Consider the following 18,437-nt stretch of genomic DNA (forward strand, 5'->3'; position numbering starts at 1 on the left):
GAGGGAAATGTTTTTTCCTGTTTTTATATCAAAATGACCTAGCTAATAACTTGATAAACACCATTCTTCAATAACTTCTACTAACTGTAACTCAGTAATTTTTATAGATGTGTCTTCATCTCATACATTAGTGAAGAAGAAAAAAAATTTGATTATTTTTTAATCCATTCTTAACAGCTGGTGTAATTTACATTCCAGCCATTTTAAATATTTCTTATCTGAATCAAGTTCTTTTGGGAACAGTTCTTTGGGAAGAGTTGTTAATATTTCATGAGGAAGCAGCTTTAGTAGCAAAGTAAGAAAAAAATATTTAAGACTTGACTTTCCTGTGTCTTCTCATACAACCTATTGCAACCAAAATTTCATACCCACATGCTTCATTTCTAAAGTAGCCAAAAGTTATTTTACCATTTTCTAAGTCATGCTTGAAATTGCCTCCTGAAGAAAGCCATCATTTTTCCAGCACTGTGTTGATGCTGGATAGGTGGCAGCAGTGCTCTCTTGTGGGTGATAGAAGACAATGAAAGACAGATGTAGAGAAGCTTTATAGTCACCATTATGAAACTGAGCTGGAAGAATCAGGAGAAATATTTTCTAAAAGTTCCTTTTGACTTCTTCAATGTCTTGCTGAGTGTCTAGTAACCCCAGGTCTTTTTTCAAATCTTAATTGTTTTATATAAATCTAGCTTCATTGATTCAGACCAAGTATAACTGTGGATATTAAAATGTGTCAGGAATGTTTTATATTATCTATTTAAAGGCAAACATTATGCCTTCCACATGAAAATACTTTAAGTACTGATAATCTGTTGATTGTATCCAGTTGTCATACTGCTTTAGGTTTCTCTGCTGTAAGGAAAAGATTTGCTGATATCATATTTTGCCCTATTGATCTTTACAGGTTCAATTCTTTTTGAAGCACTTAGTGTTGCTGACTACTTCAGCCAAAACCTCTCTTATGACCATTCTCAATCAGCATCTTCCTGTGAATCAGCAGTGTGGGATTAGGCTGAGCTCTGCACCTCATTCAGCTTGTTCTTAGGCATTTGCCCATTGTCACTCTCCCTTTCTTTTGACAGAACAAAGACTCAGAAATTTGCTGCAGTAGTGCATCTGCCTTGCACAGAGTGGAGCAAAATAATCAGAGAACCATAGAATGGCTTGGGTTGGAAGGGACTTTAAAGATCATCTAGCTCCAACCCCCCCTGCCGTGGGCATAATGTATTCCTCCTTTCAAGTTTTGGTCTCTGAGTGGCAGATGGTGGGATCTTTTATTTAATGCTTGAATCAGCTCACTGACACACTCCACTTTCAATCAATCCCTTCTTTTTTTCAATGATGTATAGCTGTAATTGATTATAATAATCTGCTGAGGCAGAAAGAGCAAAAGTTGAATAAATACAGTGAGAATTTGAGGATCTTATTAGCTCACTTCTTACATCTCCTTGGAAGCTTAACATTTACTGGGAATTGTAAGACATGTGACTTGCTTTAGCATAATAGTAACTGCGTTTATCTCTTTAAATAAAAAAGCATTAGCAGCCTGACCAAATAGTCTGAGGGAGATCAGTTTTTAATGTAGATGGCATAAAAGCCAAAAAAATTTCATTTTTCAGGTACACCATAAACTACTCAAGAAATGAGATAGATCTATTCATGTTGGGTTTCTTTCCCATAAAAAACACCTCAAAATATATTTTTCTTCCATATGAAAAAATGAACCCACTAGGTAAAGCAGACAGATGTTTGCACAATACTAATTTTGACTGCTTGGATGGTGTGTCCATTGAAAGCTGGTAAATGCTGCTGAAGTGATGAGACTTTAGCCCAATTATTTTTGAATGGCATGTGAATGCTGCTGGCAGGGATGCCATTAGGAAAGGACATTTGCTGACAGGCAAAATAAAAAAAAAAAAAAAAAAAAGAAAAAAAGAAATATCCTATGCCGAGGAGAGTCCCCGGAATCAGCCAATGGGAAATTACTGTACATCATGATACCAGCCCTGTGGATTTATATCTTTTAGGGTGACACACTATTGGCTGCTAGTATGGCTCTATGGGAGGGATTGCTGCCACTGTCTGTGGCTTCCTCTTCAGGTCCTTATTTGGTAGCTGTTGATAGAGCAAGTCTTTGAGCAGCTGAGCATCTTGACATACATTATTCATTAAATCCTGGTGTTCAGGAAATATGCATATCCCTAGCTCTTCAGAAATTTCTTCAGCTCGTACAATATGTGTCTTCAACGTTGCCTCTGAGTGCTTGGAGTTTCACAAATGGCATTTATACAGTCGGAAGACCACGCGGTTGGATTTCATTTCAGTATGCCTCCTGAGCACACAGTTGCTGAGGACCTGAAGACCAGCAAAAAGAATTAGGAGAGGGAAGACGGAATCCTAATTCTTGGAAGTCTTTTGCAGTGTCAGATAGCAAAGAACTGATAGCTTAGATTGGTAGTATAGAAAAAATCAAAAATGCCTGAGGCAAACTATTTACTCTCAGTTTCTTGGGGCTACATAAAGGTAGGATTTTGTTTTACCTTTTAAGAACTTTGATTTATGGTGCATGATTGCATGATCTCTGGATAGTGTGAGGATTTGTGGATGATATGATTATGAGTAATTTGAAGTGAAAAATATGACAAGGCTTTGTTCAGCAAGAAGAATGAGCTGAACAGTATAGCCTTTTTTAGAAACTGTGCTGGGACTTTTAAAATAATATTACTTCAGTGAATGGTTAGACCAAGCCTAAAGCCAAAAAAATTCAGAACAGTTTTGTGTTCTTTCAGAAAAAGGTTGCTACAAATCTGTATTTCTGGCCACTAAAAGGTTTTAAAAAGCTCCAAATACCTCAAAAGAGATACTATACAATAGAAGAGAGCATGAGTAAAGAAGCTGAGGATAATGGGTGGATGCATGACTCATACTGGTTTTAATAGCTGAAGAAAGGTGAAATTATGAACACTGTGTTTCAACATCATTTTTGTAGCCTCTGTGAGTGTGACAGCTTATTGATTATAACATTGGAAATTGCCATCTTTTAATACTGATCTATGTTGTTATGTGGGGCAGTGTGAACTAGCTTGAAATAGCAAAACTGCTAGAAAATGGAATTAAATAACCTTTATCTCTTGTATGGAAAAGTTTTGCATCAAGGAGTTAAATCAGTATGCCTGCCAACACACAGAACTGGAATACACTTAATAGAAAACCACATCTGAGCTTTGGTTTATCCCTAAAAAATTACATTTGTGCTTAAGAAAAATGCTGCTGCTTGTATACTTTTATAATTGCTATCGAATGTGTAAAAAAAATAAATTATCCTGTGCTTGACAGACAGTAAGTGTATCAAATCATTGTGCTTTAAAGAAATTCTGATTTCTCCTGAACTAAATAAGGCATATGTTGAAATAAATTACTTCAATTACTAAAAATAGCACAACACAATTTTATTTGCACAATTGAATTTCTTTTATTAATACCTTCAATAGATATATGTCTTTTAAAATAGAAGTGCAAAGCCTAATTATGTCCAATTATGAGTATTTTCAGCTGATGCTGCATTGTTACAATATATTACCAAGGATTTTGATCAGTCATCTGTGAAGAAATTCATCCCATTATGCTAGCTAGGTAGATTACTTTCTTGTTTGCTAAAACAATAAGATGAAATTTCTTTGCATTTCAGCTAAAAGTAATTTATTGTAATTTACTAGAAAGTATTTCCTGCATTTCTAGGCAGCTGTTGTCATGTTCCTCTTGCTAAATCAGAAAAATTCAATCACCAATTAAAAAAAAATAAAGTTCACTCTTACTGTTTATCCTTTAAAATTCATAGACTTTTTTCTAATTGAAGTTTAGCGGAGACCATGGTGTAATTGAGTACACATGGGGAAAAAATATTCTTTTATAGAGAGTGTCCTATACTGTCCACAGCCAATGATTTTAGTTAAGAAGCTAAGTCGTCCTTAAGCACAATTTTATTACAGCGCTTTTTGAGAGAAAAAATGTGAGAAGAAAAGATGTTCTGTTTTTTGTGACATTCAAAACAATTATGCAGAGAATTTATAAAATTCTGAAGGCTGAAATATCTTATTCTCAGATTGTAACATAAGATATATTATAAGATGTATCTTATTCTCATTGTTTTTAATATAAGATGTAACATTGCATATGTTTCTATCCCTTATTATATACATATTTCTGAGTACTTCAGGCTATACTTTATCTCCTGTGAATTATATTTTGGAAAATGTGAATGTTTACCCCTGGTTTTTGTGGAGTATCTTTTACAGAAAAAAATGAGCACCACTCATTTTGGTGACATCACAATGACAGCCTTAGATATATCTCCCTTTCTGTAGCTTCTTATAAAAAACAGTGCCTGGCCTTGATACTAATTAAACCCACGGGCTTCCAACACAAACCCTTAGCTATTGAGAATGCTGTTTATGTATCTAGAATGGTGCTAAAATCAAAGATAGTTTTGCATCGATAAGCAGTACAGACAGAAGCCTTATGTTAATTTGTAAGGCTGACTTATTTAAAATTCCTTGTTATATAGTAGAATACAAGATTTTCACATCTAGTAGTATAATATAGTTCACTCATTTTGAGATGCAAGCATATTCTAAAAATAACATGAATAGGTATTTCAGAAACAAAACATAGTCATGTAAGTTGAATGTTCCAAGTATTCGTAGTATGTTCCATGGATGTATTCTATTTCTTTTAAGTTTTTAGAAATGTTACCTGGAAAAGAAGCAGCCACAAAGGCTGAAACTGGGATCTTTGCCCCGAGGGTTTGGGAGCTAGTGCTATGAGAGTCCCCTGTCACTTTTAGCATTTTTATTCCAGCCTCCTCTGGGCTGGAAACTTGATAAATGCTCAAACTGAAGGCCAGACAGGACTGGGCTTTTTGGTCCATATTTCACCTTCAGTGTTGGTGCCAAAGGCTGTGTTGGAGGCAGCCTCTTTACAGTCCCTGGGATGCAGCAGATTTCTCCACAGGAACAGAAAGCCTGCATGGAAGAGACCCTGCTGCTACAGAGAGTCTACAGCAAGAGTGGTTCTGTGTGCTTCCTCTTGACACAGCTAGCTGCTGGCTGCTACTTAAGCTCTTTGTTACTGAGTAAAGAACTTCACACAAAATTTGTAAAACCCTCTAAAGTGTAAACAATAACCCATACATATAATAAAGTGTGTAGTCCAAACTTGTTCATGGCCATAAATCAACTCTATTTGGATCTTGGAGTTGGTGATTCTTTCTAACAAACGTTCAAATTCTTCCAAAAAATGTATCAATGCTCTAGTTGCCATCTGGGAACATGGTTACTCCATGGTTTGTCTGTGTTTTTCTGTGTGTCTTTGCTGGCATCAGAAAAGTAACTTGTTTTTCAAAAAAACTCCTCCATGTATGCTTATCCTAGGCTGACAGCAGTAATATAGATACAGAGATGTGCACACATTGGGCTTTAGCCCAGAAAGACCTAAACTACAAATCTCTTCCTGGGGACTTAAAAGAATGTAAGAAATCATTCTCAGTTCATTATCATTAATGTATATACCTTTATTCTCATATATTAAAGTTCTTGCTACAGCAGACTTCGTAGCTGTATAAAGGGAAATAAAGGTGCACATCTGCTCTTTTCACTTTAGAGACATTTTTATTGTTATTTGAATGCTCTGCTTGTATTTGTGTTGAGGGCTCTGCTCCTTCTTATTTCCCCCATCCCCCTAACCCCAGCTGAGATTAAAATCTAAAATAAATAGAAACAAATGAGATTTTAAAAAATTCTGCTTAAGGAAATATTTTTGAGATATTTTTTAGAAAAGAGCTTATGGCTCCATTGCTCTGACATTAGTATTTGGCAGTGAAGAACTCTATTGTCGACTTAATGGGCATTTTATTGCCAGTTCATTTTTGGGGTGATTTTCTAAGGATGTCATCAAGGACTGTTGTATTCCAAAAGGATGTATGTGTAATTTTTCCAACCTAACAATGCCCAGTGGGATGTGTGAAAATCTTTCTGAGAAAAATACAATATATGCATAGATTAGCCAAAAACCTCTGCTTCCTCCCCATGCTGAGCTCACATATCATAATTAAATTTATGGTTTAAATGTTTATTATTAACAAGAGTTTTGATCTTTATGATTTATTTTCTTGAGTTTGGAAAGTACATGGCAGTCAGATTTTAAAAATTCTTATTTGGAGTATCATCTTTGATATTTACTGCTGTTAGGAACAAGGTGGTTTTATGTCCTCTTTGACTTGTTTTGAACATAATATGCAACATGTTATTTGCAGGAGGCCAAATTATGAGATTGTGGATTCTAGAGAAGTTTCAAGCACTTTGGGGTGTTTTTTGGAGAAATAAAACATTGTTGGCTCACGGATATAACCAACTACTCTTGTTGGCAGTAAGAGCTTGTAGGAGCCATGTGAGGGGCAAACTTTTCATTATAAAGTATTTGTGCAGAGCTGTGTAAGATGTGGATCTTTGAAAGAGTTATTATGGATGGGTGCACTCGGGCCCAAATTAAATCTTTGAGAAATAGGTAAAATTAGGGGGAAAATAGGGTTAAATTTGTTTTTGCTGTTTTGATTGTTTTTTTCTTAGAAAGAAGATTTTTTTTTTTCCTCAAAAGGCAAGTTATGAAACGTAAGCAGACTGAGTAATGTACAGATACAGTGAAACAGAGAATAAACAAAAAAACGCCTGAATGTCTTGATTGCTGTTTGTCTCTCATGGTTGATTTTTTTAATATTCTCAAAGAGCATTATTGTTCTGCATCAGCAACTGCTGTCTGCATATGGTCTTCAGCTTCATCTGATTCAATGGCAATGACGGTTGTAAGCCTTTGTCAGATAATTAGAAAAATCAAAACAGTTCTCCAAACTCCTGCTTAGTCCAGAAGTTTTCATGTCAATTAAAGTTTTGGTCCTGTGGCGTCAGCAACATGTGAAAGAGTATGAGGAAATTGTGCAGCTACAGTTCTTCAAAGCCAAAGGCATCTCCAATTGAATTTGCTCTCAGCAGGAGGGCCTTGCAGAGACTGAGGGACTTGTTTCACTTTACACTCTTTTTCAGCAGTAACACAGACTGTTCTGCAGTTCTCATGCAGATGGTTGAGTTTTCATATTCTACTGACTTGTGGGGTGATGGGAGGTGGGAAGGTTTGCATCAGAATAGTGGGGAACATAGCACTAGAAAAGCATGTTATGTACCTTCCATTTGCTGTGGATATTCATACAAGAAACAATGAGCTGAAAATTCTTAGAGAATATATGCTCCATTAGTTCCATAAGATGATTCCCAGTATGCAATAACAACCCTCTCTACCCAGTCTGTGCAGTTAAATTTATTATTTGGTGGGAAAAAAAATCTTTCCTATTTTCTGTGTCAAGTACCTGCAAATACTGATTTGTTCCTCTTTCAAAACTGGAAAAGCTTTAAAGAGACATTCTGAAGAGTACATGCCCGTGGTAGCTAGATGGTTTTTTTTTCCAGGGTATGAAACACGACACAATTTGTTGCAGCAAAACCAGCAACACCAAGTTGGACATTATGCAGAAGTGTTTAATAGGAAACAACCAGGGAGATCAGCATCTATTGAAGTTTTAGAATCCAGTGAACTAGCAAGTCAAATTAAGGAAGAGAGAATATTGAAGTAGTAATGGATAAACTGATGACATGCCTGGAAGTTAATGTGTTTTTGTCAACTCCTGACATTTTATTAATATTCCTATACTTAATATTTAATTTGAAGCTGCAGTCTCTGGATGCCATCTGGAGACAAGCTATTCCATGACATCTTCAGTTTTTGTCCTATATATTACAGTTTCTCACCTTCTGTGGGAACAGAAGGAAACGTGTGTAAGCACTTAAGTGTGTTAAGTGTTTAAAAGTTTAAAGAAAGACTTTTAAGAAAAAGGTCCTGGTATTTTTTGACCAGCCATTTTATTACTTGATAAACTTGGTTTGATTTTTCTACATTTGACATGGGTGACAAACATTAGGCATTGCTGAAGAGGTTGAGACTGTTTTTTTCTAGAATTCATAGCTCTGTAGTTCTCATTGTATGTGTAGCTGTGTTTGCAGTATGGTTCTAATTTTCAGACATGTGTTGAGCACTTCCTAGCACATGGCTATATCTGAGATCAAAGCTGAGCCTTTGGCTTGTGACTAAAGTAGGATTCAGTCTTTTTAGCTCTGGAACTTCCTGAGCTGATAGCACGTCAAGATGGCAAGAAAATGCAGTGGCTAATGGTTAGAATGTTTTATTAAAGGTAATTTTGTTGGGCATATTGTAAGCAATATGGTAATTGTTGGCTTACAAAGATGTGAAGAAAATAACACCTTTCATAATGTAAGTCTTCTTTGAAGAAATAGCTTTGATGATTCCAGTGAAATGGGAATGGGATGGTTAATATTTACTACAGTGGTTTATCTCCTTTGAAGAAGAATAAACTATAAATTACCAGTTTTCAGCATAGAGGAATGTTTACATGTATATACTCTAAGGGTTGCTATTCCTTGATATAATAAATAGTCATGACTATGGAGAAGGTAAAAGGTGATTCTGAAAGTTGCGCAAATAATATTGCTTTGTTAAGAGAAAAGATGACTGAGAAATCTAACAACAAAATAAAAGGATGGCACAATAGGAGGCAAAATTCAATAGTGACAGATGCATGCTAATTTTCATTGTCAAGAGTTGGAATTATTTGTACGTATTGCTGCCTTCTGTTTGTTGGTAATATCAAGGAGAGCTACAGTCAATGAAAAAGCATCTGAGACAGTGAGAGCTGTATTAGGCAGTTAACTGTGAAGCATAATAGCACAGGATATCATTTCACCCTGGAGTCTAGAAGGAATCAAGAAAGGCTCAGTGATGTGTACCTCATTAATTTTATGTTTAATGGAATATTAGTATCTGCTTCTATCCTATAGACTGCCTAGAGTGAATTGCTAACTAAGAGGGAAATAGAAGATGTTTCCACAGATGGGTATTTTCTACCCCAGTGTTTCTTGGAGATGCTTGCAGTTTTCTGAGCTAGTGGAATGGTCAAGTCATTGGTTGAATATAGTAATTTTAGGTCTGAGACAACAAAGCCTACCTCTTTTTAAATTGGCTAGTATGAAAACAAGAAGATATTTGGATTGTTTGGAGCAATGTTGTCAAGTACTTTTGAGTAGATTAGTGCTGAGAGGTAAGATAGATTTGAAATTTTACCTAATGCATTGCAAAAAACGCAAAAACAGATTAATTTGCACATCTTGTGAGAGAACTAGTGGAGAACAGCTCCGACATAGATACATTCATATTTACTTTCCAAATTAAAATCGAAAAATTGGAAAGACAATATTATAACTTGTGTGTGTGCAAATGCCTTAGAGTTTTCCGTTACTAGTAGGACACTGTACCTTAGTCATTGAATCACTGCAGTGTATTTTAGGAGGTTAAGAATGACATTGTCCAATCCATGAAGATGGCTGGGTGGATCATTGGTACCTGTGATTTCCTCTTTCACAGTATATGTTCTTGATGCTATAGTATATATAAATATAAAAATAAATAAATATGTATATAAAATGTATTCTTAATGCCATATTCTTTCCCCAGTTATAAAGTGACTGCATGTTCTTATTCTAAGTAAAATATATCTTGATGTAGCTAACTTTACACATTTTTGTTTTCTTTTCCAGTTTAAAAGAATGCTCAACCGTGAGCTAACCCACCTCTCTGAAATGAGCAGGTCAGGCAATCAAGTCTCAGAATATATATCAAACACTTTCTTAGGTAAGATTATGAAGAGCTGGCTTTTTTGCCTTTTGGGTGTTTTTATATCTCTCTGGGCTGTGTTAGAGCCTAAAAGCAAGTGGTGTTCCATATTAATTTCTGCTTTCAGAAACTGTGCATTTAGCATATTGTTGTCAGCATTTGTGCAGAGAAATCAGATTAGATCCACTTTCTCACAGCTCAATTAGTTTGTGTAGGTGATTTCCCTGTGTGTAATTGCAGATAAATGTTCATATACATATTATAACTACTATATTGATACCATATTAAGAAATTAATATAATGAATTATAGAGAATCACAGAGCTTCACAGAAAATCCTTCTGAGTTGGAAGGGACTCACAAGAATCATCAAGTCCAACTCAAAAGTGAATGGCCCATACAGGGCTCAAACCTACGACCTGGCTTTATTAGCACCATGCACTAACCAACTGGGTTAGTCTCAGAGTGGTAATTATATTTTTTTTTTTATATTAAAGAGAATTATACCACTATATTTTCCTAATGGAATTATTGCAGAGGTTTCAGTGTGAAGGAAACACATAAACACATGTAAAATCATAAAATCTCACAACAAGCAGTTAAGATATTTTGGTATTCCCTGACTCCATATGCACAGTTAGGTGCATGTGACTAAATAAACATCTGAATAGACTTTTTCCAGAAAGTTTTTGCAGCTCAAGATATTGGCATGCTGGGATGTGAGCATTAACAAAAGCCCAACACAATATTACAAAGAACATGGTTCCTTAACCCTGGCTTTTTTTTTTTTTCTTAAAAGTCATGAAAATTAAGACAACTTTCAAATAGCTGATTTTGAACATGAAGATAAAGATAGCATACCAATCTCAAAACATGTTTTGAGCAAAATAATATTGGTTCATAAAGATGATGTAATAAGAAATGCACAGTGAAATACATCTAAATTAGGATAACAAGTACTTTTACAAGTGACAGTTATATATGTTAATATCCATCTTATTCTGTGTGAGATACCATAGCTGGTGCTTTTTTTTGGCTTTTTTGAAAGAAGTGGGGTTTTGTGAAGTACATTTTATCCTGTCACTCAGTCCAGAATGGACGGCTGAATGTGTCTGTTCAGCTGGCCCAGGGTTGCAGCAGTGTGCCAACTGCTGCAGCACAGCAGGCTTTCAGACACAGAGAGAGGGATAAGCCTCTGCCACGGACAAGCAACATTGCCCAGCTTCATGTGCCCTGAAAACCACAGTGTGCAGTTGCCTGAAAGGATGACCCACTTAGGCTGAGGAGACTGAGATGCCAGCTTCTGCTTGCTTTCACTTAAAAGCTTGAGACTTACTTTGACAGGGTAAAGAAATGCATCCGTCAGCCTTTCGCATGAGATCTCAGTCATGAGCAGAAAGAGGCTGGGAAGGCAATCACTTCTAATTTACTGGACCATGGGTACAGCACAATAGTGCTGCTCTTATACCTACAAATGCCTCATATATAGATGTGTCGCCTAAATATTTTCAAAATATGCAGTCTAAGTATGTAGGTTCTGAATATCTGTGCGAAGAGAAAACTTTCTCTCCCTGGAAGTATTTAATGAGTTTATTATCTAATTAATTTTTTTAATACATACCTTACCTCCTCCATATCTACTAAATTTTTCACATTTGTAAGTTAGGAAGGTGACATGAGAAAACAGGGTTTTCTGTTCTTCTTATTAAAAGAAAAAACCAGCAAAAAAACCAAAACCAAACTGTTTTCCTTTAGGGATATACGAATGTTTGAAGTTATTTAAAATGATAAGAAATACAATCTGTGTATAAGACATACATCATGTGTAATAATAAGCGAAGTTTCCTTTTTCAGCATCATTAACCTGTTTTCTATGAATGGAAGATGTTTGAGAACCTGTAATTGAGAACCTGTATTGTCTTTCCATAAACAGGGTCAAAATGGCAAACTGTCTTTTCTGGATGTTCAGATGGGCACAGCCCTCTGTGGTCAAAGTTGCAAAAGCAGAGGCAGTCCCATGGAGTTTCTCTGTAGATTTAAGTCATTCAGACAGACACTTCCTTTCACTTGAGTTAGTCTGACAGCTCAGCTAACGAACCTCTGTTTGATGGGTCTAAACTTTGTGCATATGGCTGAAACCATAAACATCAAAGCACAGGCACAAGTCACAGTTCCTCATCTTTTGTCAGTTTGCACCAGACAAGGGCTGCCACGCTCTGCCTCCCTTTTTCTCCTTACAAGGAGAAGTATGATGGTGTAGTCGGGGGACTCAGTGCTGTAGGCTACAACCTGGTGACTTTTCCAAAATCTTTTCTTCATTGTGATTTGCTTGGAATTTCAGGTGTCCAATAAATGTATCTGCTAAGGGGTAATTAAAAAAAAAAGCAGAACAAAAGGTAAATAAGCAAACATATAAAAAGCTCATAATTAGAAATGGACTTGCTAACCTCATCTGGTTTCAAAGTCTTTATTGGAAATGAATATTGCAGAAAGTAAAAAAATACACATGTAAAAATCCCAATTTTTCTTACTTTCTTTTCAAATTTTGTTTTGGTTTAAGGTTTTTTTAGCTGTTTTGGCTCATCTCCTGTGTCAGAAACATCTTTTCTGGAGTTTTATGATTTTGCTCGTATATTCCTTGAGGTCTAGAAAAGGTGGAGGTACAATTCAGCAAAGAAAAAGAGGTAATTTGAAGGGAGTCATTAAACTCTAGTTTGAAATACAGTATGAATGAAATAAACAAAAAATAATTCATGTTCCTGGTAGTTTTTTTCAGAAAAGTCCTTCACTGCACTAACTTAGGTTTTTTTGAAGCAGATGTTGGCAGTGCTCCACAACCCCTTACTGGTTGTGCAGCAATCCTGTGGCAGTTGCCTAAATATATTTTACTCTCAGTTTAATTCTTGTCTAAAGTTTTGCTGGCACATATGTTGATAAATTTTATTAGGTGATGCTGCTGACACTGCTATGGAGGCAAAACCCATAGCAAAATTCAGAAATTAACAAAGCACTCTCTCGTTTTGTCATTATTATTGACTCTAGTTGGGAGGTGCAGAAACGCTGCATTGGTGGCATGAACTGCCAGCAATCCAAAGTGCTTGTAGATGTGGCTTGGAAAGCACAAAAGGCTTTCCAGATTGTACAGTCTTAGTAGACAGGACCAGTCCACAAGTATCAAATTCTTTGAGTCTTCAAGTCCTGAAAAAGTTTTCTAAAGGTTTACATGAGGACACACATAGACAGCTTTTGAAATACAATTTCAGAGAATATTTCTCCTGAAAAATAAGAAAGAAAATTATTTTTTTCTTGCAAAGTGTATTCTTGTGCGGTTGTAATAACATTTTTATACTGAGTTGATTGACCCTTTCTACAGCACTAGGGATTTGGCAAAAGTGGTAATCAGACAGTCACAAGTTGCTTTTAAAGCCAATTCAGAAATAATGAGGCAATTTGAGTAAAAGAGATCTGCTTTTACTGAAGTATAGGTCTATATTTAACTTTGCATGGGTTTAGTGATCTTGATAGAAAGAATCCAAATCCTAAAAGAGGTTGTTCTAAGAATTAAAAAGTCCATAAGGTGCAACTCAAAAGTGAAGTTTATAATATTTATAACTATTTTATAAATTATTCTCTTTTTATTCATTCTTTTGAAGACAAGCAACATGAAGTTGAAATCCCTTCTCCAACACAGAAAGAGAAAGAGAAAAAGAAGAGGCCAATGTCCCAGATCAGTGGAGTCAAAAAACTCATGCACAGCTCCAGCCTAACTAATTCCAGTATTCCCAGGTTTGGAGTTAAAACAGACCAAGAAGATGTCCTTGCCAAGGTAGAGAATATATATATGTCCTTGAAATTATATAAAGAGAGTGTGGATTTTTATGTATTATTCCATCCTCTGCTTATGCACACTGATTTCAAGCTGCAGCACCAAGTATTTATACCACTTGAAATAGTCCAAATTTGTTGGAGTGGAAGAATAGCAAGTAAAATCAGGATCAGACCATAAGAGTTGATTTCAGCATGAAGATAATTTGATCTGGCATTTTGTATGCATTAACAAAGCTTCCTATTCATATATAGCATCTGAAGATTGAAGAGTAAACATATTTTATAGTGTCACAGGAATGAAAATGTATAGATAGCAAACTTATTTTTATAAAATACACAAGAGTATATAACATTAGAACTATCCTTCCTGTTTTTAGCTGCATCATTTTATGTGCATTCTTTTTCCTATTTTTAATGAAATTTCTTACTATTTTCTGCGCCAGCAGCTAACTACTTGGTAATAACAGAAAATTGGTATAAAGGGATTTTTGATTGAGTTATGCCTCTCCTAACATTTTCAGGAATCTGATTTGAAGTGTGTTTCTGAGACCAGAGAGAGAGCAGCAGAATTGCCAGATCTCTCGAGGTTTTCTCCTCACTGAACTTCGTTGTCAATAGACAGTGAGCTAGCAAAGTGTGTCAGTTAAACTCATTCAAGATACTGTTGAGCTTTTCCCTCTGGAGCAATGCACTTAAGAGGAAGTCTTTCCTTCTTAGACAAATAAAATTTGAAAAATGGGTAGATGTAAATTCTCATATTGCAAGATTAGTAGCAGCTGCAGACTTTAAGATTTTAGCCCTTGCAAAGTTTAGCATGTAACTTGCACAGTGGCCAGGTCTTAATGAGTCCTCTGATTATAATTGCTTTTCTCAAAAATTGCAGGAATTTTTATGTTAGCTTTCAACCCGTTCATTGCTTGATTTTACTCTAGGAACTTGAAGATTTGAACAAGTGGGGCCTTCAGGTTTTCAGAGTAGCAGAGTTATCTGGAAACAGACCTCTGACTGTCATCATGCACACTATTTTTCAGGCAAGTATGAGCAGTCATGCTGCTTTTTTCTTATCGTGGAGACTGTTCTGTGCTTTGAAATCTAATTGTTTTTCCTTTATTTTATAGGAGCGGGACTTGTTAAAAACTTTTAAGATTCCAGCAGATACTTTAATAACTTACTTGATGACCCTGGAAGACCATTACCATGCAGATGTGGCATACCACAATAACATACATGCTGCAGATGTTGTTCAGTCAACCCATGTCCTCCTATCAACCCCAGCATTAGAGGTAAACTACACTGAAGAAGAAAAATGTCAGTCATGAGAGAAAGGGATGCACTGAGAGTCTCCTAAACTAAATATTAGAGATCTTAGTTTCTGCAAGGTTTTTAAAATAAATCTTAGCATTTCTTTAATGAATTCTGTTCTTTTAAAAATATTTTGTGAGGATCATGTAAGTATTGTGCAGAAAACATCACTTCTTTTTATTTTAAATCATGGATATTTTTGCTGTCATAACCTTTTCACTGTAACACAATGCATATCTTGTTTTTACCATCTTAGTATTTATGCTGCATCCTGTTCTGTAGTTATTTCCCATGTGAGATTCTGCCTAACCACAGTAAGTGGAAGTTCTTAGGAAAGTTTATTCTGATCTGGAAAGACTACTTTTGTATTTATTTCTAAGACATACTGGAACACTTACTAAATTTTCACTGGACTATATCTTTTTAAGCACAGTTCAGGTCTTAACATAACAAACATTGATGTTGATATATCCCAGCAAACAGAAAAGGTAAAGGAAGCAGTAGAAATTTTATTAGTTTGAAAGGATCTACCTTCTTTTTCAAGGAGGGCTGCATTTTGACTCTCCTGTAATGGTCAGTCTTTCATGTTACTGTATACATCTGTATTACCTTGAAAAGAGGGTCATAAGTGGATCTGGGCAGTGGATCCTCAAAGACTTGGAAATCACTTGAGAAAAATTTTCTTGTTCTCAAGAAGATCAGGTAATTTTCTTAAAACACCACTGGCTTCACCACACAGCTGAGCTAGTCATCAGTAAAATTTTGGGGTTTTTTCCCAGACCTGTTTTTTTTCATGGCCTTCTTCTCAGCAGAGCTTCAGCTGGTGAAATGGGAACGTCTGCCCAGTGCCACTGCTGGTCTTTGCCCTTTTGATCAGTTTTGAAAGGACTTGCATCATGTAGGTGCTTCTGACAAGAGGGCACTGGGTTCAGTGACATTCAAAGTCCATTGCAGTCCTCTTTTCCTATCTTCCCAGTAGTCTCATACAAATGGAAAATCAGTAAATGTAAAGTGAGATGATGTGTAGTCTGTCACTATTTTCTTTATAAAGGAGATGTGCATCTTTCAGAAACAGGGGAGTCAGGCTGAAATATTGACTTTAATTTGTGCTAAAAGTTAGAAAGCTGTACTTAATTGCCTAATAAAGGTGGATTTAATTACAGATTGAAGTTGAAAATGCTTCAGTTGTGGCAGAATTTAGTGATGCTCTCTGTATGAAGTACAAATCACTTTACTTTGGCCAAACTTGACATGTTTATGAAATTCTACGTAATTGATGACTTTACAAAGGGTTTGATAGCTTGTGTGTAAAGTCTCTAGGGAATATAGTGTATTTTAAATGTGTTTTGCTTGCTCAGATCCAGATTCAAGTAGAATAATTTTTATTGAAAACACTTCTTCATTGTTTGGTGATTGTCATTTCTGTTTCATTATATTCTAGGCGGTGTTCACTGATTTGGAGATTCTTGCAGCAATTTTTGCCAGTGCAATACATGATGTAGATCATCCTGGGGTTTCAAATCAATTTCTTATCAACACAAGTAAGTTTGATGTTTAATGGTTTTTCTCAAAAATTTGCTCCGAGGTTTGCACATAGCACCTGAGAAATACCACGAGTTCATTCCTTGTTTGCTTCTGTCTCTAACTTTTCTCAGTAAATAGATTTTTATATTTTAAACCTGATATTACCTTGCATTTCTTCTAACTTTAGAAATGATTTACATGGTACACTCTAGCGAGAATTACTAAGGTATAAACTATAAACCTGGCATTGTTTCAGTCTATTGCATGTTTTCTCTCCTGGAAATATAGTTGATTAACATTAAATAGACAAACTTTTAGGAATAGAATGAAGGAAGATTAAAAAACCAAAAAAGGCAAGACAAGAATTTATGTGTTTATATTGGAAACATATGGCGTGACCAAGGATAGAAATTCAGAAAGCATAAAAGCAAGTTTCTTTTTAGAAAACAGACAGTCAGGACAATCTCTGCCTGGATCCTGTACTTGGCTTTCGATCTCTCAAGCTTTGTAGATTGAATTTCCTCACCCTGTTTCTGCAGCTATGATAAACATGTTTGGTTTTTTCCCGACCCCAATGTTATCTCCAAATTTGAAACCCAGTGTATTTCTGCATTCCTCAAGGCTGTTGTTGGCAGCATTTCTGAACCTCGATCCCCTCAGTCATCTGCTGAAAGAAAAACACTGTTAACTTTATTGAACCTGATCAAGACATATTTACTCAATGGTTTGTTGCCCCAGTGGCAACTTGCTTGGATTTTGTTGCCTTATGTCACTATTAGTGCCCTTTGTAGGTCAATACAAGTTCTATCATACTATATTATTTCTTCTGCTCTCTGACAACTCCTCCTTTTATGATAATTGACCTTGAAGTGCAAAGTTTAAATAATATAAATAATCCAAGTGCAAAAGAAGAAAAAGCAACAGAAATGGAAACATACTTAGGGTTGTGTATTTGACCCATCTGTTTGCACATTTATAGATACTGTTGCTTCTGCACAAGGGCAGAGTCTATTTCACAGGTGTTAAAATAGAATGACCCCAAATCAGCAGTAGAGTTTGAAGAAGGGAGCTCCTCCTCTGACTCATTGCTGCTGTAGACTCAAATGAGACATTCACATCAGTTTAGGCTGCACCTAGTTTTGTTTGTCTCAATGGCCTAAGGGCCATCCTATAATGAAATTGAATCTTATGACTCATCCTCATGAAAGAGGATTAAGATTGACTCTGGATTTTTTGTGCTTTACTGGGGACCAGTACAGTTCAGCAGTGCAGGCAGAGAGTGAATCAAGCTTTGTGCAAGAACCAAAGAATTCTTAATTGAATCTTAAGAGTGGGCATATGTAAGCAAAGCTTTTTCCTCGCTTGTTGAGTCAGAAACTGAGTGCCAGGTTATGCTGCTGGCTCCAAGGTTCTGTGAGGAAACCAATGAATTGTTTAGGTTTAAGAGTATTGACTTAGTTGAAGGGATGAGTAGTGGTGCATAAAGCTTTTACCTCTAGTTAGATTAAAATTCAGCTAACGTGGGAGTCATACTCATGTTGATAATTATCAGCTTAGAAAATATATCTTGTTATTCTCAATTCAGCTTTTTATAAAGGAGTCTTATGTGTCAGTCAAGTAAAAACACTACTTGAAACTTTCAGCTGTTGCAAGGCAGAAAGAAACCAAGAGATTTTGTTTATTTTAAATTGTTCTGTGTACAAGGAAGAAACTGCAGGGACAGAGACAGGAAAAGATCATCAAATGTTGGCTTCTCAAATCCAAAATTTTCCTAACCTTTAGAAGATAATTTGCTTCCATCTAATTTTGTTTCTCCAATGAACCAAACAATGTATTAAGATTTCACTAAGTGTAAGAATGCATTTAAAAAGAAATTATAGACTTAGTTACTTAAAGTATGTACCTATTCACCGTATTTTCTTTTTTCTTTTATAATTATTCTTTTGACTTTTCTATTATTTTCCTATATAAAGTCTATTACAGAGTTGTTGACTAAAC

The 18,437-nt window shown here is 35.7% G+C and overlaps 1 protein-coding gene across 3 annotated transcripts in view; it reads left to right on the plus strand.

Moving 5' to 3' along the window:
* LOC103821042 (cAMP-specific 3',5'-cyclic phosphodiesterase 4D) overlaps positions 1-18,437 on the plus strand; it is a 359,702-nt gene that overhangs the window by 332,298 nt on the left and 8,967 nt on the right. For 2 of the 3 annotated variants that reach the window (XM_050986858.1, XM_050986861.1), the window contains exons 7-11: positions 9,711-9,804; positions 13,439-13,611; positions 14,546-14,644; positions 14,732-14,896; positions 16,357-16,456. In XM_050986858.1, the coding sequence (XP_050842815.1) occupies positions 9,711-9,804; positions 13,439-13,611; positions 14,546-14,644; positions 14,732-14,896; positions 16,357-16,456 (631 nt within the window). Of the gene's footprint in view, positions 1-1,930; positions 2,521-9,710; positions 9,805-13,438; positions 13,612-14,545; positions 14,645-14,731; positions 14,897-16,356; positions 16,457-18,437 lie in introns of those variants that run through there. The other variant, XM_050986859.1, reaches the window with a different exon arrangement.

This window comes from Serinus canaria, chromosome Z (genome assembly GCF_022539315.1).
Source record: "Serinus canaria isolate serCan28SL12 chromosome Z, serCan2020, whole genome shotgun sequence".
NCBI classification, from domain to species: domain Eukaryota; kingdom Metazoa; phylum Chordata; class Aves; order Passeriformes; family Fringillidae; genus Serinus; species Serinus canaria.